Genomic DNA, 24,349 nt, shown 5'->3' on the forward strand with positions numbered 1-24,349 from the left:
GAATTCCCCCTACCCAATTCCACTCACCAATGGACCCACAGCTCTATCTAAATAACCAGAAGTTATAAGTATGGGATAGGAAAGAAAAACCATACCAGGCAAAGCAAGCACCCTGCTTTCCCAAGTTACTCTCACTGGAATTAAATACTTGGCTAATTCTATCTCAGCAATTCTATAGAAAATAAGATGCCTCTCAAAAGAAGAACTCCAGTTGCTAAAAGTCCTGGGTCAGAAAGAGCTGCATCATCCTCTGTCTGCTACCACCTAGTTATATGTTTTAAGGAAACTCAATCTCTCTGCTGCTTAGGTTTTTTTTCATTTATAAAAGGGGATCGTTGGGAAAGTTAAATGAAATATCATATGCAAAGCACTTAGCAAAGTATCTGGCACAACGAGTGCCTAGCCAAGCAATGGTTATATTAATATTGGTGTTAGCATTAGTGAAGGGAGGAAGAGTATTGATTGGGCAGATTAATTATTGTAATGATTAATGATCCCAGGATACCTTGTACTTTCATGAAGATATTAGGAAAGTCTCAGGTGAACATGGATATATTGGTCATCCTGTTTTCATGGTCTCTTTCAGCTCTAAAACTAGTTCATTCATTCAGCAGTGAAGGATCGAGGGTCTTCTGTGGGTCACATATAACATACTTTGGGGATACATAGTAAGATAGGAATCTAAGAGCAAGAGTGTTGGCTTTAAATATAATAATGATGTTTTCTTTGAAGTCACTAGTCTGATTTAAACAACTCCATATGACTTACTTTCAATTACTTTTTTCCCAGATCGATGTTGGATTTGTGTATGATGAACCTGGTAAGTGTGTTATTTCTGTCAACCTAAAGTGTCTATTACACTCATTCCTTTTAACTCTGAGGAAGATTCTAGAAATCAAGAAAATCTTAAGGCCAAGGAATCAAAGAAATAGAACAAAAGAATAGAAAACCACCATTTTTCTTCTTTCTTTTTCCAGTCCAGGGGACTGAACTCAGGGCTTGAGCACTGGTCGTGGGATTTCCTCCAGGCTAGTGCTCTACCACTTGAACCACAGCACCACTTGCAGCTTTTCTAATGCATGTGGTACTGAGGAATCATACTCGGGTCTTCATGCATGCTAGGCAAGCACTCTACCACTGGCCAAACTCCTGGCTCAAAATCAGAGAATATTTCAGAATTTTCAAGATCAAATTATAACACTTGTCATGGAGCTTAAATGGGCTTTGTTTAAGTCACATCAGAATAGGAGGATGGGGTTGAGGTCAGTGGGTAAGATAGAAATTTTACCTACAGAAAAGAAGATATTACTGTGCTGACACATTTGTGGAGTTTGTGGAATTGCTTGTTGCTCTTCCAGCAGATAAAATCACAGAGCCACCTGCAAGTCTTCAGAGTATCCTTGTCCTTTTGTTCTTTTATTTTAGGTCATGCCATCATGAGGAAATGGCTTCTCCTCAATGACCCTGAAGATACCAGTTCAGGTGCCAAGGGTTACCTGAAAGTCAGCATGTTTGTCCTGGGAGCTGGAGACGAACCCCCTGTGAGTCCCTGAAGGGTCTACCTTTTGCTCTTTTCACACCAAGACAACCTCAGACGGACGCAACTGGGCCATTGGTTGTGAGATGCAGCAGGACTTCTAGTCACTTCATCTCTATAGTTCCCTTTATTTCTGAAAAGCTGTTCTCTCTGGACCATAGATTATCATTCTACTTCCTAGAGTCTGTGAGAATTTAATTTAGGAAAGATATTTGTGTTTCTGGGACTTTCTTGAATCATTAGAAAGACTGATTTTGTCTACAAAGAAGGGTTTGCTTGTGGAATTAGGCATTGCTACTCAAAGGGTTTCTGAGAAATTGGGCCACAAACTGGGCATAGTGGAAAAGCATTAGTAATGCATACACACTTGTTGAGGTCTCGTAAAACTACAGAAGGACACAAGTCCTATAAGCATTTGTGTTGTCGAATAGTTTTGAGGTTGAAAGAAAGTTGATGACTGAACTCTTAATACCCTAACCATGGAGATTCCAAATAGAAATGGTTGGGTCTGGAGGTGTGGCTCAAGTTGATAGAATACTAGCCAAGCAGGTACCACGTTTGAGTCACCAGTCTTGAACCTAATATAGACATATATGTATATATATAAATATACTATATAGCCCTATGGACTATATTATATCATATATCTTAATAGAAGCAAAGTTTTCATTCCTTTCCCTTTACAAGCATCAATTTGACTTTGTAGAAGTGCTGCTTTTCTATATACATAAATTGAATTATAGATGTAAGTTTAATCATGTGTCCTCAATAGCCTGAGAAACGAGACCGTGATATCGACAGTGACGATGTGGAGAGCAATTTGTTATTGCCTGCTGGCATTGCCCTGCGGTGGGTGACCTTCTTGCTGAAAATCTACCGCGCCGAGGACATCCCGCAGAGTATGTATGGATTTGCTCTTGGCCCCAGGTTTGTCAGTTATGTGCATGATGGAATGTTCTCAACTTGTTCTCTGAACACTACAACTCCCTGCTGCATGTTTTGTTGCTGTGAAGGCTTCATGGCCTTATTTTCATCATGTGGCTCCACTAGCTTCTTGTACAGCCCGTTGATTTTGGATCCATGTTCCTTCACCTGCTTTTGGCTAATTCCATTCAATCCCCTTTTCCCTCTGAGTCTTTTTTTTTTCCTTTTAGACAATGTTAAGGAGAGGTGAGCAGTAAGTACTGTCAGCCTTATTATCATTTTTTAATCCCAAATGACCATTTGAAATTTTGAAATCCAATAAATGTGTTCAATACTGGACTGGGAAAAAGCCAGCCTGGGCAGATGTGCCCAAGAAACTCTTATCTCCACCAAGTAAGCAAAAAGCTAGAAATGAAAGTGTGGCTCAAGTGGTAGAGCACTAGCCTTGAGTGTCTCAGCTGCGACAATGAGTTAAACTATAGTCAATAGTGACTAGTGAGACATGAATCAATTCATAGTGAAACATTAATTGGTCATTGAATAGATTATCGAAGTTTTCTTTGAAAGCATTTCATTGGAAAGATTAGAGTCAGTAGCTGGGTGTGACTAGTAGCACACACATACATACACACACACATACACAGAGGCAAGGGCCAGTCAAGGTAGCTATACATCCTAGCTATTCTGGAGTTGGAGATCAGGAGGACTGTGGTTCAAAGCCAGCTCAGGATAAACATGAAGAAGACCTCATCTCAACCAGGAAGCCGGGCATGTGGTGGCATGCACATGTCAACCCAGCTATGGAGGAGGCACAGGAAGAAGAATATCAGACGTGCCCAGTCTAGGCAAAAATGTAAAATCCTATTTGAAAAATAACTAAGACAAGAAGAGCTGGGAACCTGGGCCTGTCTGCTCCCTGATGGCTTTGGGAAAGGGGAGCTGGGTCCGCAGGAGGCCCATGAATCCCTTCAGAGCGTGTGGCTTTTCCCTTCTGAAGACATTCTGAAGACAGACTTTTAAAAAATCTTCTTTCATAATTATTTCTGAACATTGTAATTCATGAGCTTATTTTTTAAAGTTACTGTCATTGATGTTAGAACTTTGGGATTTCTCCAGAGGATGTCTTGTACAATTCGTGTACACCTTTCCTCACACGTAGGAGAACATTTTAAATTTTGGTGAATTGTTTTCATTCTTTGAAGAGAAGCAAATGTAATATCTGCTGTGTAATGTGTTCCCTTGCAGTGGATGATGCTTTCTCTCAGACAGTAAAGGAGATATTTGGTGGCACTGCAGATAAGAAAAACCTCGTGGATCCTTTCGTTGAAGTTGCCTTTGCTGGAAAAAAGGTTTGTATGGCCTCAAAGCACGCTTGCCTCTTAGAGAAAACATTGCTAGTATGCTGCTTTCCTTGGAGGGAATTCCTGCTTGCATTTTGTTAAAATCGCCCCCTGATGAGCAGACTGTTCTGCAAGAACATGGATTTCATCTGAATCAAACACACTAAATTTTTCCACAGCATTGTACTGGAGTGGAAATCATGCAAGACTCCCATTAGAAAATGAAATCTTTTGGAAGATTAGAATAGCAAAAAGTATGAATGTTATTGAAGTTATTTCCAAGATTCAAATATTATTTTAACCTTAGGCAAATTCTCAAGCCAGCCACAGTTGTTCCATGCCCTCATGGGGGCCATCTACCCCGGTGATCTCATTTCACACCAATTCCCTCCCAAAGTCTTCACCTCAAAACACCATGAACATACGAATTTAGGGATTGAGTTTGCAACTCATGAACGTGTGGGAAAGACGTTGAAACCACACCACAGACAGTATACAAGCAAACCAGAAAGTGAATCATTTCAGATAATGCTTAGTGCTACACAGAAGATAGATCAGGTGACAAGAAGTGTGTGTGTGTGTGTGTGTGTGTGTGTGTGTGTGTGTGTGTCCAGAAAAGTAAAAAGTGTGGTGTAGCAGACAGGGCTTTATCAGCCAGATACTGACTTGTTTCATTCTGAGTGGAGTTTGAGGGTCACAGAGGAGCAACTGAAAAGTTGGAAGGCAGAAGTGGAGATTCAGATAAGAGCCAAAGTCAGGCATCTGTCAAGAAGCATTTCAGGTTCTGCATAAAGATCTAAGTGTTGTGATTTACTAATGGGCTGGATGGGCCATGTGACAAGGGGAGACACAGTGCCTCCTGGTTCTAAGCCCAAGCAATTGAACCAAGTAAGAGATGCTGGCAGAAGAGCATTTGGGGTAAGGAGGATTCTGCTGGGCAGGATACAAAGATCTTTACTGAAGTAATAAGGATGATGTTTATCAGTGTATAATAATAAGCTTTAACTCTTGCTTTGTTATATTTATCTAATATTAGACACCTAGCAATTACAAACTAATGAAGACATGGATAAGTACAAATGTTTAGTGCATGGAAAAAAGCAAAGATAAGTATTTGTGTCACATTTTACCAAGTCATTATCAAGAAAAATAAAGTTTGAGTACTGAGTAAAAGTTCAGTGGTAGAGAATTCGAGAATATACAAAGGTTATATTCCCAGCACCAAAAGAGAAGGAGGTAGGGAGGGAGAAACAAAGTTTACTCAGTTACTAAGCCTATAACCATATATACTATATATCTGAAAATTTTAGAAATGAGACCCTTCCATTCTCTACAATTTTATTTTGGTGATTTGCAGATGTGCACAAATATAATCGAGAAAAATGCAAACCCTGTGTGGAATCAAGTGGTCAATCTTCAGATCAAGGTTTGACTTCCTTTTCCTTCAGAAAATATGAGAGTACTTTCTTTAGTAGCTACTGAATAAATGGAGAAATAATTTCCTTTTTTTTCTTGTTTCATTTTAACAGTTTCCTTCAATGTGTGAAAAAATAAAGCTAACAGTATATGACTGGTGAGTTGAAATAGACAAATATCTAAGCATCATTAAAGAATTGAACATTTGGATATAGTGGACATTACTCTAGATGGATTAACTTTGGGATATATTGAAGTTTTCTCCACATACAGATATACACAAAGTGTACTATACTACTTATAGTGGGCATGGGTACGTTTGTGTCCACAACATGAAAATATCTAGGCAAACAACTACACTAGAGAAACAGTACCTATCACTTAGTAAGCACTCATAACTTATTATGTATTCAATCAATACTTGAATTGGAAAGGAAATTCTCTCCTTATCCAAATAGGGATAGATAGCTCATTATAATTGTTAAGTTATAATAAGTAGTGTGAACATGATAAAAATATATGCAATTACTTTATGTAATGTTATACTAATGTCATGTGCTTCAAATTGATTAATTCATATTATAAAAATGATATTAAAATGGCCATAAGAAAATACCTCCACAAGCCAGCACGGTGGCTCACGCCTGTAATCCTAGCTACTCAGGAGGCTGAGATCTGAGGATCAAGGTTCAAAGCCAGCCTAGGCACTTATCAGAGACTTTTATCTCCAATTAAACTCTAAAAAATGGGAAGTGGGGCTTGGCTCAAGGGTAGGGTGGTAGCCTTGGGCTGAAGAGCTCAGGAATAATGCCCAGACCCAGGAATAGGGTGGTAGCCTTGAGCTGGAGAGCTCAGGGACAGCACCCAGGCCGAGATCAAGCCCCATGAGACACACACACACACACACACACACACACACACACACACACACACACAGAAAATACCTCCACCTTTCTATAATGTTTCAGTTTCATAATTGTCTGACTAGCCCAGCATTGCTTTAGGGTAGCTTGGGGTCATCCTTCATCAAAATAAACTTGGATATACTTTTATATATCCTAGCCCAGGCATGCAGTGGTGGGGAGGGAGATGAAGGTGGAGCGCTTACACATAATTCTTAAGCACAACAAAGCTTAAGGCCCACTGCACTGGAGGATTTCTGAGGTCTGGAGTATTTCCAACTCTGTTTTTTATCATAATTATTTATTATTATTATTAATATAATGTATCTTGATCAATGTCATCCCTTTCAATATACTTATTGAAATTAAGACGTATCTTTTTTTTTTTTGGCCAGTCCTTGGCCTTGAACTCAGGGTCTGAGCACTATCCTTGAGCTTTCTCAAGGCTAGAACTCTACCACTTGAGCCACAGTACCACTTCTGGCTTTTTTTCTCTGTATGTAATACCCAGGAATTGAATCCTGATCTTAGTGCATACTACGAAGGCACTCTACAAGTAGGCCAAACTCCCGGCCCCAAGATTTACCTTTATAGGCAGAGACCTTAACCTTTTCTTTTACTCAGGGACCGTCTTACCAAAAATGATGTCGTTGGAACAACATATTTATACCTCTCTAAAATTGCTGCCTCTGGTGGGGAAGTAGAAGGTAAGTCACTCAGCAAATCTGGCACAATACTTCTGGAGAAGAGACAAACTGGGGGGCATCTGGTAATAGGTATTATTTCTCAAAAGGCAAATATGATGAGCCTAGTAACACATTACAAATGTTTTGGTAATATCTAAAAGAAAAATAAGAAAAACAACCAACAATTTGGAGATTTTTAGCTTTCTTGCTCCCATCCAAAGCCTCCTAATACATTCTGATTATAGGTAGAGAATTAACATTTTGATTTTAGACTGGCATTGATAGATGTCCACCCCAATACAGGAAGTCCCTTCCCAGTCCATTCCCTGGCAGGAATAAGTCTGAATGCCAGTGAATCATGGAATATTGCTAAGATCCCATATATTTTTGTTTTCACTCTAGTGCATATTGATAGCCAGTGCATTTTTCTTTGGGTTATTTTCCACACTTGAGAACTATCCACTGGTAGCTGGCAATATGCTTTGATGAGTATGCCTCAAACTGTAGTAAATAATATAGGAGGTAAATTAAGAAGACAAGAGGAAATGATTTAATGTTAACACATTAATATCATAGTTTTTTGCATTGCCCAAACAAACCTTCTTGTAATTGCCAATAGATGAAATATATTCTTTTGGGTGCCACTACTGAGGCTTGAACCCAGGGCCTGGGTACTGTCCCTTAACTTTTTCATTCAAGATGGTGATCTACCACTTGAGCCATAGCTCCATTTCTGGGTTTTTGGTGGTTAATTGCAGTTAAGAGTCTCATGGACTTTTCTGACCAGGTACAGACTTTCCTGCCTGAGATTTCAGCTTCCTAAGTAACTAGGATTACAGGCATGAGTCACTGGTAGTCAGCAGATTGTACATATTAAATAAAGCTAAAAATGTGGGGGAAATTTTTGTCTTAAGAAACTCATTTCCTAGCCAGGAGTGGTGACCCACGCCTTTAATCCTAGCTACTCAGGAGGCTGAGATCTGAGGATCAAGGTTCAAAGTCAGCCTATACACTAAAGTCCATGAGGCTCTTATCTCCAACTAACCACTAGAAAACCAGAAGTGGGTCTGTGGCTCAAGGGGTAGGGTGAGTTGAAGAGCTCAGGGACAGTGCCCAGGCACAGAGTTCAAGCCCCACAACCAAAAACAAAACAAAACAAAACAAAAAAACAGCAACAATAAACTTGTTTCCTTTATCTTGATTTTAAGGAGACTTCAAGTAGCATTAAGTTAAGCAACAGCAAAAATAAGATACTACACATACAATGAAACAATTGTTTTCTCCTTCAAGAAACTAGGAAGAAAGGCAATTATAAATCCTAGGAAAAACAAGAGGTGATCAGAAAACAATGTTATTGGAATATAAAGGAATATTACTTTAATCAAACTAATAGAAGATAAACAAGAGGATCCTTTCAAATGTTCAGCACAGCAAGCCACAGGGATTACATAATATCGGGGTTGTAACAAAGAAAATATAAGCAAAACCCTTTCTTTTTCTCTGCAGAGAACAATATTTATGTAGTTGCTATAATGCAGGTACTATTTATTTTCTACTGTTATTAAATCTGTAGCCCAAGCTCTAAATATAGTATAAATGTCATCATGCATTATAATATATAAAGTAAATGCATAGAAAATAGAGATCAGAAATGGAAAGAGGAAGAGAATGAAGGGCAAGAATGTTAAGACTTTTCTTATCAAGTAAGCAATACAGATATAATCACTTTGGAGTAAAGCACCAGTAGAGGAGCTGGGTGCTAATAGATCATGTCTGCAATTCTCACTACTCAAGAGACTGAGATCTGAAGAGCCAAAAGCCAGCCTAGGCAGAAAAGTCCATTAGACTCTTTCCTCCAATTAACCAGCAAAAAAAACTGGAAGTAAGAGCATAGCTCAAGTGGTAGAGTAGCAACTTTCAACAAAGAAGCTAAGCAATACCCAGCGGCTCTGAGTTCAAGTTAAGCCCAGTGCCAGTAAAGAAAGAAAAGGAAGGAAGGAAGAAGTCAATAGAGAAACTAAAAAGTAGGCTGCAACTATTTGAAAACACAATAAAAATAACTAAAATCCATTTATTAGAGTAGAAATCATGATATATACAGATAATTATTCAAGACATTGATATAAGAGTTTAGTTATGATGGAGGGATGTTTCAGACCTGTGAGATCTTCTGCCCTGAAAGGTCCTTTGCAAGGTCTCAAAATAGTGAAACAAAAAAACCAAACCATGCTTTGAGTCATATAATATATGATTGACTATAGGTGTTTGCTTCTGTAGCTTTTGGCTAAATTAACTTGGATTTTCTGGGTTTTATCCCAGCTAAGTTAGTCATAAAACAATTTTTTGGGGGGTCTGGTTTTCTGGTGGCTAATTGGACATAAGAGTCTCATGGACTTTAGTGTCCAGGCTGGCTGTGGGAAGCCAACTTTTTTCACTGGTTCTTCGGGCTGGTGAATTTGGGTTATTCAGGTGTGGGGACTCTGCTGGTTGAAACAAAGCTTGGAGTCACTTTATGCTTAACACCTAAGATTTATATTAATTCAAAACAATCATGTGATGTGGGTATAAATATGGGGTGCACCCTTTTATTAATTACAATAAAAAATTTAAAAAAAATATGGGGTGCTTCTGGTGTTGCTATACTACTTACCTGGCACAGGATTTGGTTAACTTTACAATGCGTGTTTTTACAATGCTCCTGTTTGTCTTGTATTTTAACCAACCATTTTTACTACATAGATCTCTCATCTTCAGGAACTGGGGCTGCATCATATTCAGGTTTATGCTTTGCAATTTTGCTATTAGAGCTTTCTGTCTACTATCATCTTACTAAGATTTTATTAATTGATTGCCTTGGAGTCATTCCCTTAACAACTTGTTGTCCCAAAGGTAGTTTCACTGGAGTCACAGTGTTGTAAGTGTGGTGTTGTTTTCCTGCATGGTGAGGCTTAGAATCTCCTTGCTAACCAGAGCTTGCTTATATGTTCATGTCTTCTCCTAGATTCACACAATCTTGCAATTAATTGTTTGTGAGATATAACCGTGTTTGTTATTGCTTATGTTCAGGGAGTAGAGATGTGAAGACATTAAATCAATTGTGATGATTATGTTGAAAATCTTATTATCTTATTATATTCTCTTTTTGTAAGAATGAGTTTACTACACTACCAGCTAAAAGTGTTTTCTTTACTATTCTGCAATAAGATGAAATTCAGCAAGTCCTGCAGGTGCCTATATTTCACTAATACAGCTAACTCACAGAACAGACAACAAACTCAATCTCCTCTATTTAACTAATAACTAATATTTTATTTCCAGAGAATGTTTAAAGCCTGGAATCTAATGCTGATGTTATCTCTCAGCAAATACAGGAGAAACAGAGGTGGGCTTTCTCCCAACGTTTGGACCTTGTTACTTGAACCTTTATGGGAGCCCCAGAGAATACACCGGATTCCCAGACCCCTATGATGACCTAAACACAGGAAAGGTTTGTCAATTAAGGTTGCTACTGTCAGGCACTGGTTAACATGATTCCTTTTTATCAAGATAAGTATACTTAGGGGGCATCCCCTTCCTTCTCATATACATACCCAGAGTATGACTGACCAAATGTTAAAGATGAAAACTCAGAATAGAAAAAGATCCTAGAGGTCATCTAACTTGTGTGATTAAAAATCCCTGCTCCCAACTTCTATACTCCAGCATTCAATACTGACCCTGGGATGCTTTGGGATTCCAAGCTCCAAGAATTCCCCAAATATTTGCCAGTAACATGTCTGCAGAGACACTCTGTTACACCTAATCGGATCCACAATCTTCATTTCATCCATGAGAACATAGGGTCCCAGAGCTGGGAAATGCCCAGTAGACAGCTGTGGAATTGGAGTCCCTCCTTTCCTCTTTGGAAGATGTTATGCCAACCCAGCTGGGTGTGGTGGGAAGAGTACCACGCTTTCCCTCATAGCTCACTGACTCAGAACACCTTCTTCCATTATTTCCTGCTTACTCTGAGGCCTGACACACTTACCTTGCCCAGGGGAGGCCTGGATATTCTGAGTAGTGGAGATAAGGAGCTGAGTAAACACAGATATATGTAGAATTTGTCTGCTGAAGTCAGAAAAGGGGGACTTAGAGCCCCATCATGTCCCCTTCTCACCTCTCACCTGACCATGCTGGCAAATGCACAGTGCAAATACATGGCTTCTTTCTTTTTCTTTTTCTGCTGGTCCTGGGGCTTGAACTTAGGGCCTAGGAGCTGTCCCTAAACTTGTTTGTGTTCAACACTAGTGCTCTACCACTTGAGCCACAGTTCCACTTGCAGCATTTTATGAGTACTTTATTGGAGTAGTTATTGGAGTCTCACAGACTTTCCTGCCAAAGCTGACTCTGAACCATGATCCTCAGGCCTCAGCCTTCTAAGTAGCTAGGATTACAGGTGTGAGCCACAGGTACCAGCTAGAGTATGACTTCTTAAATTCAGTCTTCAGTCAGAGGTAGGATCCCTTTTTGCCACAACAGGATCTAGAAGTATTGCTTTGGTATCCTTTCTAAGCGCTCTTCATTCAAATTTTAAAGATCTGAAATGCAGAGAAAAAGGGTGAAAGATGCAGCAATGATACACACTGGACTCCATGTTGAAAATGAACTAACTGTACAGTTTATGGGTGGAGATGAGAGGGAAAAACTGGGAGAGAGTGAGGGAAGGAGTGACACTGTCAAAAAAGAAATGTACTCTTTTCTGACATATGCAAATATAACCCCCCAATATATCACCTTTATAATAACAATTAAAAATTTTAAAGTTCTGAAATCCAGCTGCAAGAGTTTCTAACTGATTTATATTAGAAGTTAGGACCATTGGAATATATATAAATATATGTATATATATTTAATTTATATATTTATCCTAACTAGAAAGGTTAGGACCTTTAGAATATATATGTGTGTGTGTGTGTGTGTGTGTGTGTGTGTGTGTGTGTGTGTGTGTTTAATTTGTATATTTATCCTAACCAGAAAGTTCTTTTTTGCCATTGCTTACACCTAGAGGAATAACCCTTTGTTCTTTCTTGCCTTGCAGGGAGAAGGAGTTGCCTACAGAGGCAGGATCTTGGTTGAATTAAGCACTTTCCTTGAAAAGACACCACCAGATAAAATGCTTGAACCCATTTCAAATGATGACTTGCTGGTTGTTGAGGTAAATGTTAGAGTATAATTCATGGTATGGAAAAAGGTACTGGAGAGCATTGGAAGTAGAATAGCTGGTACTAGACTGTGAGCAAATGGACCCTTAAAGGACATTCAAGGTCTGAAGAGCTATTCAGGATAGAGTTGGAGAAGGAACTTTCTCAAAGCTGGTAACTTGTGCAGCCTTCTCAGTATATCCACAGCAGTCTTCTGAGGGTAAGAAGGCTTGTTTCCTCCTTTGAGACATTCATACCCTGCTGAAAACTGGCAAGAACTAAATGCCCTGATAATGTGGGTCATTAGAAGGTAGCTCTAATAAGCACCACCTCTCAAAAGTATAGGCACCAACCACTAGTTATTTCCACAGTCACAGGCAGCTGCAATATTTCAGGCTTCTCCATTTACTTTATTTTTTTTTATTAGTCATGGGGCTTGAATTCAGGGCCTGTGTTCTGTTCCTGAGCTTTTCTGCGTAAGGGTAGCAATCTATCACTTTGAGCCACAGCTCCAATTGGAGATGAGAGTCTTAAGGACTTTCCTGCCCTGGCTGGCTTCAAACCTCAATCTTCCAATCTCAGTCTTCTAAGTAGCTAGGATTACAGGCATGAGCCACCAGAGCCCAGCCAGGCTTCACTATTTATAAGGGCATGTTTACTTAAGGCCCACAACAGCTATGAGCCCCCTTCTTTTTTCAAGTAAGGAAGTCTTCCAAGTTTACTTTCTGAGAAACCCAGGTTGATGTTTTGGGGTCCCAAGAAGAATTACTAAGTTCTTTTTCATGTTACCATCCTAATCCTCGTCTGCCCTTTCCCCATACAAACATATAAATGCTATCACAATACAATTAAGACCATAATGTCATTCTTAAATGTAACACGAATGGTTTAATTGTTCTTTTATTTCCCTCCCTGTACCAGTCCTGGGGCTTGAACTCTGGGTATATGTAGTCCCTCTGGAATGTGGTCATAATCTTTCCCACTAAAGGTTCTGTATCCTGGGTCATATGTGAATAACAAACTTTTTGGTAGAGCTGGAGAGGCTGAAGCAGAAAGGCTACTTGATCTCCAAGAAGCCAAGTGCTCTTCCATGTCCCTGGAGCAGAGCTGGCCTGGCTTCCGACTTGGCCATGGGTTCTTGCCCTGCAGGAAGCACAACAGGGTTTCCACAGAAGGAGTCAGGCTGGTAGGGGAGGGTTGAGTGTGGATAAACACTCCCTTATTCTGACATCTGCTGACTCCTAGCCTCTTTTTTTTTTCCTGTGTATCTATGATCTGTTCTTTATGTCCTACCTCTTCCTCTTTCCTTGTCTTTTTTGTGGCTTTACACAGTCTGAGTATTTTATGAACTTCTATTCTACTTCCTGAACACCCAACATTTCCTTGGGGTGTCTTATTGGTCTGGCCCCCATCTTCAGGGCTCAGTAAATACTGCTTGAAGCAACACTTGCATTCTTCCACCAGCTCTGCGGGTTGTCTGCAGATCTTTAGTAAACAGACCTAAGGGAGCAAGTTCGGACACTTTCTTTGGCTCCTGTTTTCCCTCCTTGGCGTCCGTCCCTCTCCTTTAAGTCCCAGGCCTGTGTGCTCACAGCTACTTTGAAACAGTTACCCACTTCAGAATCCTGCTTGACAGAAATCACTTCCCCAAATTTATCCCTGAAACTCCACCTTCAGCCACCTCACCTACAGAAAGCCCTGGTCAGTCACCATGTGCAGAGCAGTACACCATCAAAGAGACTTCCTGCTGAGCTCAATAGATTAGTTTCTCTTCTTTAACTTTCACTGGCTGCTGCAGTTTTGCCCCAAGGCCATTAAGGGAGGGACCAGAACAGAAGCTGAAGATCTGGTTTTGTTTTTTGTGTTTTGGGTTGTTGTTTTTTTTTTTTTTCCTAAATGATACTTATGGGTCCTCTCTTCACTTCTTTGAGTCCCAGGGGGACCAAGAGGAAGTGGGAAAGGACTATCACTCACAGAATGCTCTGCTGCCCTAATCAGAATGCCAGGGCTCCCTGTGAAACCAGAAAGGTATTCCTCCTAGAACTGCAAAGTCTAGACTTGCAATGTAGTCCAAGGGGTGCTCAACCTTTAGTAATTTGCTGACAGTGTGTTCCACTCTCCTGGTGTCATGATCTTTCTCTTCAGAGCTCAGACTCTCCAGGGAGAGGTCCTGTCAGGGTCATCGTGAGTAACAGAAAATGAGAACATGCTGGGAGTTTCTGTGGAATCCTGGTCCCTGTGGGGGTGTGAGGGGCCTGGTGGACCTGGTCTTAGACAATATTTCCACCCCCATCCTCATCCCCAGCCACCTTATGCACTCTCTCTTCCCCCCGATTTAATAGATGGCTCTGGCTTAAACATCCATCATTTCCTTCTGGGCTCCAACGGGACCTTTATTATGTTTCCTATTTTTAGATCTTTCTCTTCTATCATTCTAAGTGGAATATAAAGAAAGATCCTATGTGTAATTTTTGACTAATACAAATAATGTCCTGCTTTTCAAATTCTTACACAATTCAAGCGCAAACCCTCTTGTCTACTACATTCCTAGGCTGTGGGAGGGTGGGGCTTAATTGTGAGTAATTTAAACAGTGCTCCCAACAAATAGCTTAAATTCCTCCATGCTCTCCCACTGGAAAAAAATGACAATGTACTGAGACCTGGAAGCTTTTCAGTGTTCTAATTTTCTAAACTCCAAATGGTTGTACAAGGCTGTTATAATTTAACATGGCCATGTATGTGTCTGGTGTTTCTTCTTCTTTTTTTTTTCTGCCAGTTCTGGGGCTTGAACTCAGGGCCTGAGCACTGTCCTTGGGCTTTCTCAAGGCCAGCGCTCTATCACTTGAGCCCTAGCACCACTTCCGGCTTTTTTCAGTGTATGGGTACTAAGGAATCAACCCAGAGTGTCAAGCACACGAGGCAAGCACTCTACCACTAGGTCAAACTCCCTGGCCCCATGTCCAGTACTTCTTAATCAGACTCCTCCCTCATCTTCCCTTTCACCCTAGGGAAGCTTTTAAAATCCAGTACCCAAGGATAAAGCTTTCCAGGTTGTCAATGGGGTAGCAAAAGCTGCAGACAAATGCTTTAGAATGATTTTTTGGAAAAATTGATGCTCAAAGAGATTTCCCACATAAACTTTCTTGGAAGGTTCTGTTCTGCAATATATATATATATATTCCTTGAACCAAGATGGCAGCTTCATAATGATGATATATCTTTCTCTTTCCACTTCTAAACACCCATAAGCTATAGATGGTCATTATTAGAAATTCTTAAAAACAGCCCCTCTAAAATTGCAGAGCTACCCAGCAGTTTTACTTCTGAGTATAAAACCTGAAAGAATTGGAAGCAGAAACTCCAGTGGACATTGTACACACACGTTCAGAGCAGTATTCATGATTGTCCACGAGTCCATCAGTAGATGCCTGGATACACAAAATCAGGGGTACTCATCGCATGGAATAGCATTTGGTGAAAAAGAAAGGAATTTTGACACTTGCTAGAATATAGCTGATATTGAAGATACCCTCAGTGAATTAAGCTAGACAAAAAAGGATGAAGACTGCACGATTACTGGCAATAGTGGCCCACACCTGTAATCCCAGCTACTCAAGAGGCTAAGAGGTAAGGATGATGGTTCAAAGCCAGCCTTGGCAGAAAAGCCCATGAGACTCTTATCTCCAATTACTCGCCAAAGAACCAGAAGTGAAGCTGTGGCTCAAATGGTCAAGCACTAGCCTTGAGTATTAAGGCTCAAGGACAGTGCACAGCCACTGAGTTCAAGCCTTTCCTGCCTTCCCCCACAAAAAGATTACATGATTTTTTATGTGAAGTGCCCAGAATGATCAGAGAGAGACAGAATGATGGTGGCCAGCACTGTGTAGAAGGGAATGGAAGCTATTGGTTAATCAGTACAGAATGTCAGTTTTTCATGACCAAGATTCTCAGGTTGGTAGTGATCATAGCAAAACCATATGAATGTCATGAATGCCATTGAACTGTATACCTGATTGGTCAATTTTATTGCATGAACTTTCCACAGGTGTGTGTGTGTGTGTGTGTGTGTGTGTGTGTGTGTGTGTGTGCTTGTGTCAGTTGAATGTGGGGCTTGGACTCTGAGCCTGGGTGCTGTCCCTGAGCTCTTCAGCTAAAGGCTACTCCCTACCTCTTAGCCACAGCGCTACTTCTGCTTTTCTAGTGGTTAATTGGAGATAAGAGTCTCACAGACTTCAGTGCCTAGGCTGGCTTTGAACCTTGATCCTCAGATCTCAGCCTCCTGCGTAGCTAGGATTACAGGTGGGAGCCACTGCACCCAGGCTTTTTGTTTTGTTTTGTTTTGTTTTTGGCAGTTGTGGGGCTTGAACTCAGGGCCTGAGCACTGTCCTTGGACTTTTCTCAAGGCTAGAGCTCTACCACTTGAGCCACAGCACCACTTCCAGCTTTTTCCTATGTATGTGGTACTGAGGTACCCAGGTCTTCGTGCATGCTAGGCAAGCACTCTACCACTAGGCCAAACTCCTGGCCCCACCCAGGCTTTTTGCACAGTTTTTTTGTTTAAGTTTTTAAAGTGGTTATCTGCTTACTTCTGTAAATCTGGCCACATTCTTGCCACATGCCAACAGGAAGACCCACCCAAAATTATCATTCATTTTATTGAATAAAGTTCATGGCATGGGTGTGCAACGAAGGCATGGATCAGCAGTTTGAGTTATATTCTTTCAGACCTTCATGCATATGCCAATATTAAAAGTGTATTTAATGAGTTCACTTTAAATATACATCTTTGGGAACTAGGGACCTACCTTTATGATTGTGTGGTATGTATGAAGCCCTGGATTCAACCTCAGCAAAATAAAATAAAATTGAAATATACATATGAACCTATTTAATTCTTCCAGGACATTTGAGGCAGGCTAGCCTCAAAGCAGACAAGGACATTAGAAAATTTATTAAAATCTACATTGACTTTAGGAGCTGAGACAGACTAGGAAAGAAGGCAGAAAAAAATCACTAGAACAGTAAGAAATTGAATTAGCTGTTCAAGAATCTACAAAGCTACATTCTTTCCATCACTCTCTCTTCTTTGCTTTAGTTGTTAAATGAGATATTGCCTCTAGTAGAATAATTACATCTAAGAATAGAAAATACCTTTTCTTAAAAAAAGAACAAATCTTTGGCCAAGAAAAACACCTTTAAAAATCATCATAAAAAAACACATATCCAAACTGGGCTGGTAGCTCCCACCTGTGATTTTAACTACTCTGGAAGCTGAGATCTGAGGGTCCTTATTCAAAGCCATTCTGGGCAGAAAAGTCCTTAAGATTCATCTCCAATAAACTACTGAGAAAAAGCCAGAATTGGAACTGTAGCTCAAGTGGTAGAGTTCTAGCCTTGAGCGTAGAGAGGCCCAGGGACAGCTCTCAATCCCTGAATTCAAACCCCAAAACCAGCCAAAAAGAAAGAAAAAAAGATGTTCATGTCATAAAGCCAACCTAGACTTTCTGTGTCCAGGACTGAGTGGGAGCAACTGTTCCATACATCCAGGTGATCAGCTCTGAAATAAAATCCTGTCCATTCTGGTTATAAAATACCAATATTCTGGACAAAACAAACCCTTTGAGACTCAGCTCCCACCTTCTGACTCCTTGTAAGAAAGTGATAGTAGCTGAGTCTCCTCCTTTCACCTTGCTTTGTCTTCCTATGTTAAATAAATCTCTGCTGGATACCACCTGTGTGCTGCTTCCTGGATTACATTGAAGCTCATTTTTTGTCATTTCAAGTTTCTGGAGAATTTCAGTGGACTTGAAAATTTAAGTAGTTCTTCCCCCTCTTGGATTGGTAAAATCTTTCCAAATATCCTCCCTCAATACTTCATATATATATGTTTTTCTAGAGTGGGGCTCAACCCCAGGGCTTCTTGTTTACTAGGCAAACACTCTACTATTTAAGCTACTGGTCTTAACACTTACTCTGTTTTATGGCTGTAACATAATTCATTGAACCAGTGGCCTGCAGCCATTTGTATTCTTTGCATTTTTGTCTCACAGTTATTCCACTGCATTAAGAATGGGCATCCCAGTACTTCTGTCTTTGTTCATTTGTACCAGTGCAGGGAACTGCTGAACCCGATGCTATTCTCCACTGGTATTTAATTCAGTACTAATTAATTTGGTTTAGAATTACATCTACTAAGCTGGTCGTTAGTGGCTTATAATCCCAGTCAAGTGAGAGTGAGAGATCTGGAGTTCAAGCCCTAGTCAGGTACATAGACACACAGAATTACATCCATTAGATGTAAATAAGGGCAACAGGAATCTTACTGAACCTGTGTCTACTCTCCTTGTACTATATAGAAATATCAGCGAAGGCGGAAGTACAGCCTATCTGCGGTGTTTCATTCAGCCACCATGTTGCAAGATGTTGGTGAGGCCATTCAGTTTGAAGTCAGTATTGGGAACTATGGCAACAAGTTTGACGCAACCTGTAAGCCTTTGGCATCCACAACTCAGTATAGTCGTGTTGTATTTGATGGTAAGATTGACTGTAAGCTTTCTGTCCTGTGAGTGTTTACAGTGGGGTCTTCCCAGGCCATGATTTAGAGCACATGCAAGGCTATACATAGGTTCTTAATGTAAGGGACTTGATCACCTGTGCATTTTGGTATCCCCCAGGGATACTGCGGGATGACTGTTAATTATAATAGAAGGAAAGTCTGTGGCACTCTAAGAGAAGTAACAACAAATGACTAAATGCATAGAGAAGAAAAAGAGGAATTTTGACCAAATACTCCAATAGATTACCATAACTTTATTCTAATTTCTGTACAAGCTGTATTAAAACACAAAATGCCCTGGGAAATATCAACTGTTTTTAATCACAGTGAGATTCTAAGGAGTCTCAAACCCCATTCAGGCTTTCAAAGAACAGGAACAACAAAAGTATTTATTTAAAATAACATTTCTTCAGGGACAGACATATTCAATATTCAGTCTGATCTCAGATGCCATCTGTATTTTCTTCTGGCATGTTATGTAATAATTAGTGATGTTTAGATGACTTTCCTTAGAGTACTATTTACTAAGGGAAATTTCTCAAAAGAGGTAAATAGAAAGAGCCTTCTATTGCATAGAAGGAACCTTCTAATAGAAAGAACCTTCTAATGCCATAGGGCATTAACTGAATAAAATTAAATAACCAAGCCAGGCATACTAGTAGCTCACCCCTGTAATCTTAGCTCCTCAAGAGACTGAGATCTAAGGAGCTTGGTTAAAAGCAGTCCAGTAAGATAGTCTGTGAGACTCTTACCTCCAGTAAACTACAAAAGAGTCACAAGAGGAGCTGTGGTTCCATTGGTTCCAAAGCAAAATGCAGGGACAGTGCTCCAGCCCCAAGTTCAAACCCCAGGACCAGCAAAACATAAGTACATAGCTAGCTAGTCTAAGGCTTGGAGTATAACTTGGTAGCAGAGCACTTTCCTAGTATATGGAAGAACCTAGGTTTGATTCCCAGCACCCAAAACAGACTACCTGAGGCCATTCTGCAAGCATGCAGAGTCATCAGTAGCACAGTCAGCACACCTGTAATAAATAGATTGTCTATCTGAAGTGTCCAGTGTTCACTAACTCCCAGTGCTCCATGGCAGGGAACTACTATTACTACCTACCTTGGGCCCACACAAAGCCGGTTGTCACCCTGACTTCCTACTGGGAGGATATTAGTCATCGCCTGGATGCAGTGAACATGCTCTTAGTCATGGTAGAACGCCTGGTAAGTTTATCTTTCCTCCATTTCCTTTTCTCCTGAGTAAATTCATACAGCAGTCAGGATGACAGACTATTGTGACCCAGGAGCTCCACTACAGTGGTCAACCAGATAAGGGGAATGGTTTTTAACAGTTGAGAAAGAATAGTCCGAAGCTTGTCTGGAAGTTTAGTGGTATCAGGAAGCCAGGCTCTTTCTTGTCACTCTGACATTACTAAGGAGTTAACTCTGTCCATGAAGTAGCAAACACCCGCCCACTAGTCTACATGAAAGGAAAAGAGAGGTAAAGATGAGACAAGATTTCCCCCTCCTGAAACAGGCCCCAAAGAGACCCACTTAATTTCTGCTCACTTCCCATTGGTCGGAGTCCAATCTGTAGCCACATCTAATCACAAGAAAGTTGGGGAATTCAGTCATATGCCTGGGCAAGCAGATGCTTTTCTTTTCTTTTTTTTTTTTTTTTTTAACATTTTCTTGGTGAAAAAGGGAGGAGAATGCAAAAGGCAAGGGCCTGGAGGAAGCAGGGACCTACTGTGTCTGCCACAATTTGTGTGTGATGAGCAGTTTATTCCAAGAGAAATATGGAACTCTGTTCTTCAATAATAAAAATAAAGCCCTCGCTGGGCATAATGGTATAAAGCACAATGATCAATTGTTTCCTCTTTTTCCAAATGTTTCAGCAATCCAATATAGAAGCTCTAAAATCAGGAATCCAAGGCAAAATTCCTGCAAACCAGTTGGCTGAACTGTGGTTGAAGCTGATAGATGCAGTTATAGAAGATACAAGGTATTGTGGGCTTATTTATTTATTTAGTCCTGGATCCTGAACTCAGGGTCTAGATGCTGTCCCTGAGCTCTTCTGCTCAAGACTAGAGCTGTATCCCTGTGAACCACAGCACCATTTCCAGTTTTCTGGTGCTTAACTGGAGATAAAAGTCCCACAGACTTGCCTGCTCAGGCTGGCTTTGAACCATGATCCTCAGGTCACAGCCTCCTAAGTAACTAGGATTTCAAGCATCCCCAGCATCGCTGGCACCCACCATGACCTTAAATTTATCTCAACATTCCAGGCAGGCCCTCCTTCCTGAAATTCTAAAGTTTTAAGAGCTTTTAAGTTTTGAGAGCCTAAGTATTTGTCTGAAAAACACTTTTGAACTATTCAGGATTATTAAAAGGCCCTCACAGGGAGGAGTCTCTGAGTCATCATCAGGAAAAGCTCCACTCTGATTAGGTGCCAATTCTAAAGTAGCCTGAGGCGGCCCAAGCCCTACTCCAGGAAGTACATCCCAGGGCAACCTGAGGTGGAGTGGGGAGGGAGAGGGAAGCAGGCCTGTCTACCCTTCCCATAGTCCAGTGATGCTCAACTGCCCTGAAGAAGGCTGAGCCTGACTCCCACAAACAGGGGTGCCTGGGTCTGAGCATCAATTCTACTACTCATTACAATCTAACAGGTTAACATATTTTGAGAAGCAGCCTTCCATCTTGCACTTCTTACTGGATGCCTAATGAATACCAAGGCCAAGTCTTGTTAGGCAAAACCAGTAAACATGACTTGAGTCAAATGACCTTGTATAGCTGTGATGGGGGATGCATAGCGTAAAAATCTTTTAACCCTTGGGAATCAAAAGGAGGAAATAATTCATTTCAAGCTCATTTTGAATTTTGAGTAATAAAGCAATGGGCAAGGAAGTTCTGAAAGAAAAGCATACGGAGTGCTTTCTATGAACAGAGGAGATTTTTCTCCCACTAGGTTCAAGCCTTGAATCATCCTGACTTATTGGGTCTTCTGGTGGTGTAGCCAGGACATTAAAATCAATACCATCAGGGAATTCTTCTACAGCCAAAGACTGGGGCCGGGGAGGGGGGGGTCATTTCTTGGTCTCTGTCTTTCATATAAGAAAACAGAGGTCCAGGAACTTGGGTTTACCAACTCAGCCTCTTTCTGTCCTATACTTCAAAATCAGTATCTGTTTATCAAGGGGTGTGTGTGTGTGTGTGTGTGTGTATATATAGGGGACTGGGGCTTAACTCAGAGCCTGGGGGCTGTTACTCAAGGCTGGCTCATTACCACTTGAGCTACAGCTCTGCTTCTGGCTTTTTGGTGGCTAATTGGAAATGAGAATGTTATGGGCTTTCCTGCCTGGGCTGGTTTTGAACCTTGATCCTCAGTTTCCTAAGTAGCTAAGATTACAGATGTGAGCTACCAGCACCTAACTACCAAAGCTATCAACTGTAACTTTTGAACTAACAGCTTTAATATCTATTTATCCAGGGTCTTAACTGGACAAAATAGTTATGCATTGCCATAACTATTAATGAAACCAAATGGAAACATTTACTAAAAACATTCATATGGAAAATACCTCTGAATTTTAGAATTTGCTGAACAAAAACAAAACAAAACAAACATTTTTGGTACACTTCTCTGATATGAGCTGTTTTCAGAGAATCAGCTAGGAATCTTAAAAAAAAAAACACAGGAAAATATAACAGGAAATTCAGTGTTTAAGGGAAACTGTGCCAGAATTTCCTTCATTTAAGGAGCTGGGTGAAATTCAAATGAGTGGACTTTCTAGATGGGCCAATGTGATTAGAACTTACTGGAAATGGTAGCAGCCTCACCTTGTGGTCCTACCAGCTAGGTCAGTAAAAAGGAAAGCTGTTGTTGTGAGGCTAATCAGAGCCTCAGATCAGTCATTCTCTGTTAATTCTTCGGTGGCCTGTCATCAGTTCTTGAGTCTCATTCTGGGCAGGGATTTGGCCTACTCACAAATGTGTCTTGCTCTATTGTGGAGCTCCTAGGCCCCTCTGCAAAGCTGATGAGATAATGATAATGACAATGACAATGATGATGACAGTATTATTTATTTATGATGCAGTTGGCATTGTTTTAAATGTCAATAAGTTTACTTTTCACAACAACCCTAAAAAGTTGGATGTTACTGTCCCACATTGGAACATGGAAAAATAAGAGTAATTGGTCAAGACCACAGAACTCAGAAATGATAGCACAATTCATACCAAAGCAAGTAATCAGTTCCATGGCATGCTGATATCACTGCGTGTATGTGTACATATATGTATGTATATATACACACACACACATATATATATATGTATATATATATATGCATACAAACATACACACACCCCCTCTTCCTGTAACTTCCCGGGATGAGCAGGCCCTCCGAGGCCCACCTATACGCTACCTCAAGGTTCATGGTCTCTAATTTCCTCTCCTCCTCCACCTTCTGGATTCTAGGAAACAAAAGGAAGACCAGTAGCTCTAAGCCGCTGTTATTTTGATTTTCTTCTTAGTGACTGTGTGGGTCTCAGGTCAAGCCTAAGGGTTTGCACTGGTATTTTCATCCTAGTTTCTTCCCTGCCAAGACTAGGTAAATGTAATGGCAGCTTCAGCTAGGCAATGCATGTAGAATCTGGTAGGAGATGGATATGATTTGCAAAATGTGTGAAGAATATGCAAGTATACACTGATATTTGCCAACGGAAGTGGACTTGATAGTTTTGAAATATTTTTCATTAGTATACATTGGTTATACAAGGAAGATCTTATTTAGACATTTCTACCTATCTGTACAATGTATCTAGAAAGCGATTCTTCAAGTTCTTCTTTTTCTTTTCTTTTCCTTTTTATTAGATACGCCTTACCTGTCACAGAAGGCAAATCTAATGTCACAGTTCTTGATACTCAGATCCAAAAGTTGAGGACCAGATACCTCTTCCAGATACATGAGGCAGCTGTGAGGATGAGGTCTGAAGCCACAGATGTGATGTCTACCTTGTTAGAAATTGAAGACTGGCTTGATAAGTTAACACAACTTACTGAAGAGGTAGGACTTTTACACTGGCATGGAAGTAGGATTCTGTTCTGTGGAATGAGGGTGATGGATGGAGTATATGCCTCCCTCTTTTTGGTTTTGCCCCCGCCATCCAGCTCTGCATGCACACACTGTGGCCCCAGACAGGAGCCTGGAGTCTTTAGGACAGAGCCCTAATCAAGACATTTCCTTGAAAGGAGATACCCCGAGTATCTAGCCTATAGCATCTGCAGTCCCCTGGCACTTAAACTAGACTTTACGTTTGTTTTCTTTCCCACCCAATTCATGAACCCAGCCACAGAACAGCATGCCTGACATCATCATCTGGATGATTCGAGGGGAGAAAAGACTGGCCTATGCCCGAATTCCTGCTCATCAGGTTTTATACTCCACCAGTGGTGGAAATGCATCTGGGAAATACTGTGGGAAAACCCAAACCATTCTCCTGAAGGTATGTGTGGCTTCACTTTGTAATGTGAAATACTTACCAGCAAAAGGTATGCTCTGAAGAAGGGGTTGCTTTAAAATTTCCTATCCAGTCTATGACTGGGGTCATTGTGACCAGTGCTAGTGGTTCTGGTCCCTTTGTCTTTGGCAGTGATCTGAGGTCATCCTACGCTGAATTAGACCCCTGCCTAGGAGTCTTTGCAATCTTAATATTATCACAACATTGGAAATGCTTTGCTTTCTGGCATGTTTCATGTCAAGCAATGTCTTTCTTCCCTTGACTCTAGTGAGTCTTTGTGGGGAAAGGAGAAGGT

At 40.6% G+C, this 24,349-nt stretch overlaps 1 protein-coding gene across 1 annotated transcript in view; it reads left to right on the forward strand.

Moving 5' to 3' along the window:
• Myof (myoferlin) overlaps positions 1-24,349 on the forward strand; it is a 124,590-nt gene that overhangs the window by 41,295 nt on the left and 58,946 nt on the right. Inside the window, exons 10-24 of the mRNA XM_090346244.1 lie at positions 790-820; positions 1,426-1,541; positions 2,310-2,436; positions 3,707-3,810; positions 5,159-5,227; positions 5,331-5,374; positions 6,744-6,826; positions 9,545-9,583; positions 10,168-10,292; positions 11,883-11,999; positions 18,342-18,519; positions 19,631-19,755; positions 20,430-20,536; positions 23,408-23,600; positions 23,884-24,039. Coding sequence (XP_090202370.1) covers positions 790-820; positions 1,426-1,541; positions 2,310-2,436; positions 3,707-3,810; positions 5,159-5,227; positions 5,331-5,374; positions 6,744-6,826; positions 9,545-9,583; positions 10,168-10,292; positions 11,883-11,999; positions 18,342-18,519; positions 19,631-19,755; positions 20,430-20,536; positions 23,408-23,600; positions 23,884-24,039 — 1,614 coding nt within the window. The remainder of the gene's footprint in view (positions 1-789; positions 821-1,425; positions 1,542-2,309; positions 2,437-3,706; positions 3,811-5,158; positions 5,228-5,330; positions 5,375-6,743; positions 6,827-9,544; positions 9,584-10,167; positions 10,293-11,882; positions 12,000-18,341; positions 18,520-19,630; positions 19,756-20,429; positions 20,537-23,407; positions 23,601-23,883; positions 24,040-24,349) is intronic.

This window comes from Megascapheus bottae, chromosome 15 (genome assembly GCF_031878675.1).
Source record: "Megascapheus bottae isolate mThoBot1 chromosome 15, mThoBot2.hap1, whole genome shotgun sequence".
Lineage (NCBI taxonomy): Eukaryota > Metazoa > Chordata > Mammalia > Rodentia > Geomyidae > Megascapheus > Megascapheus bottae.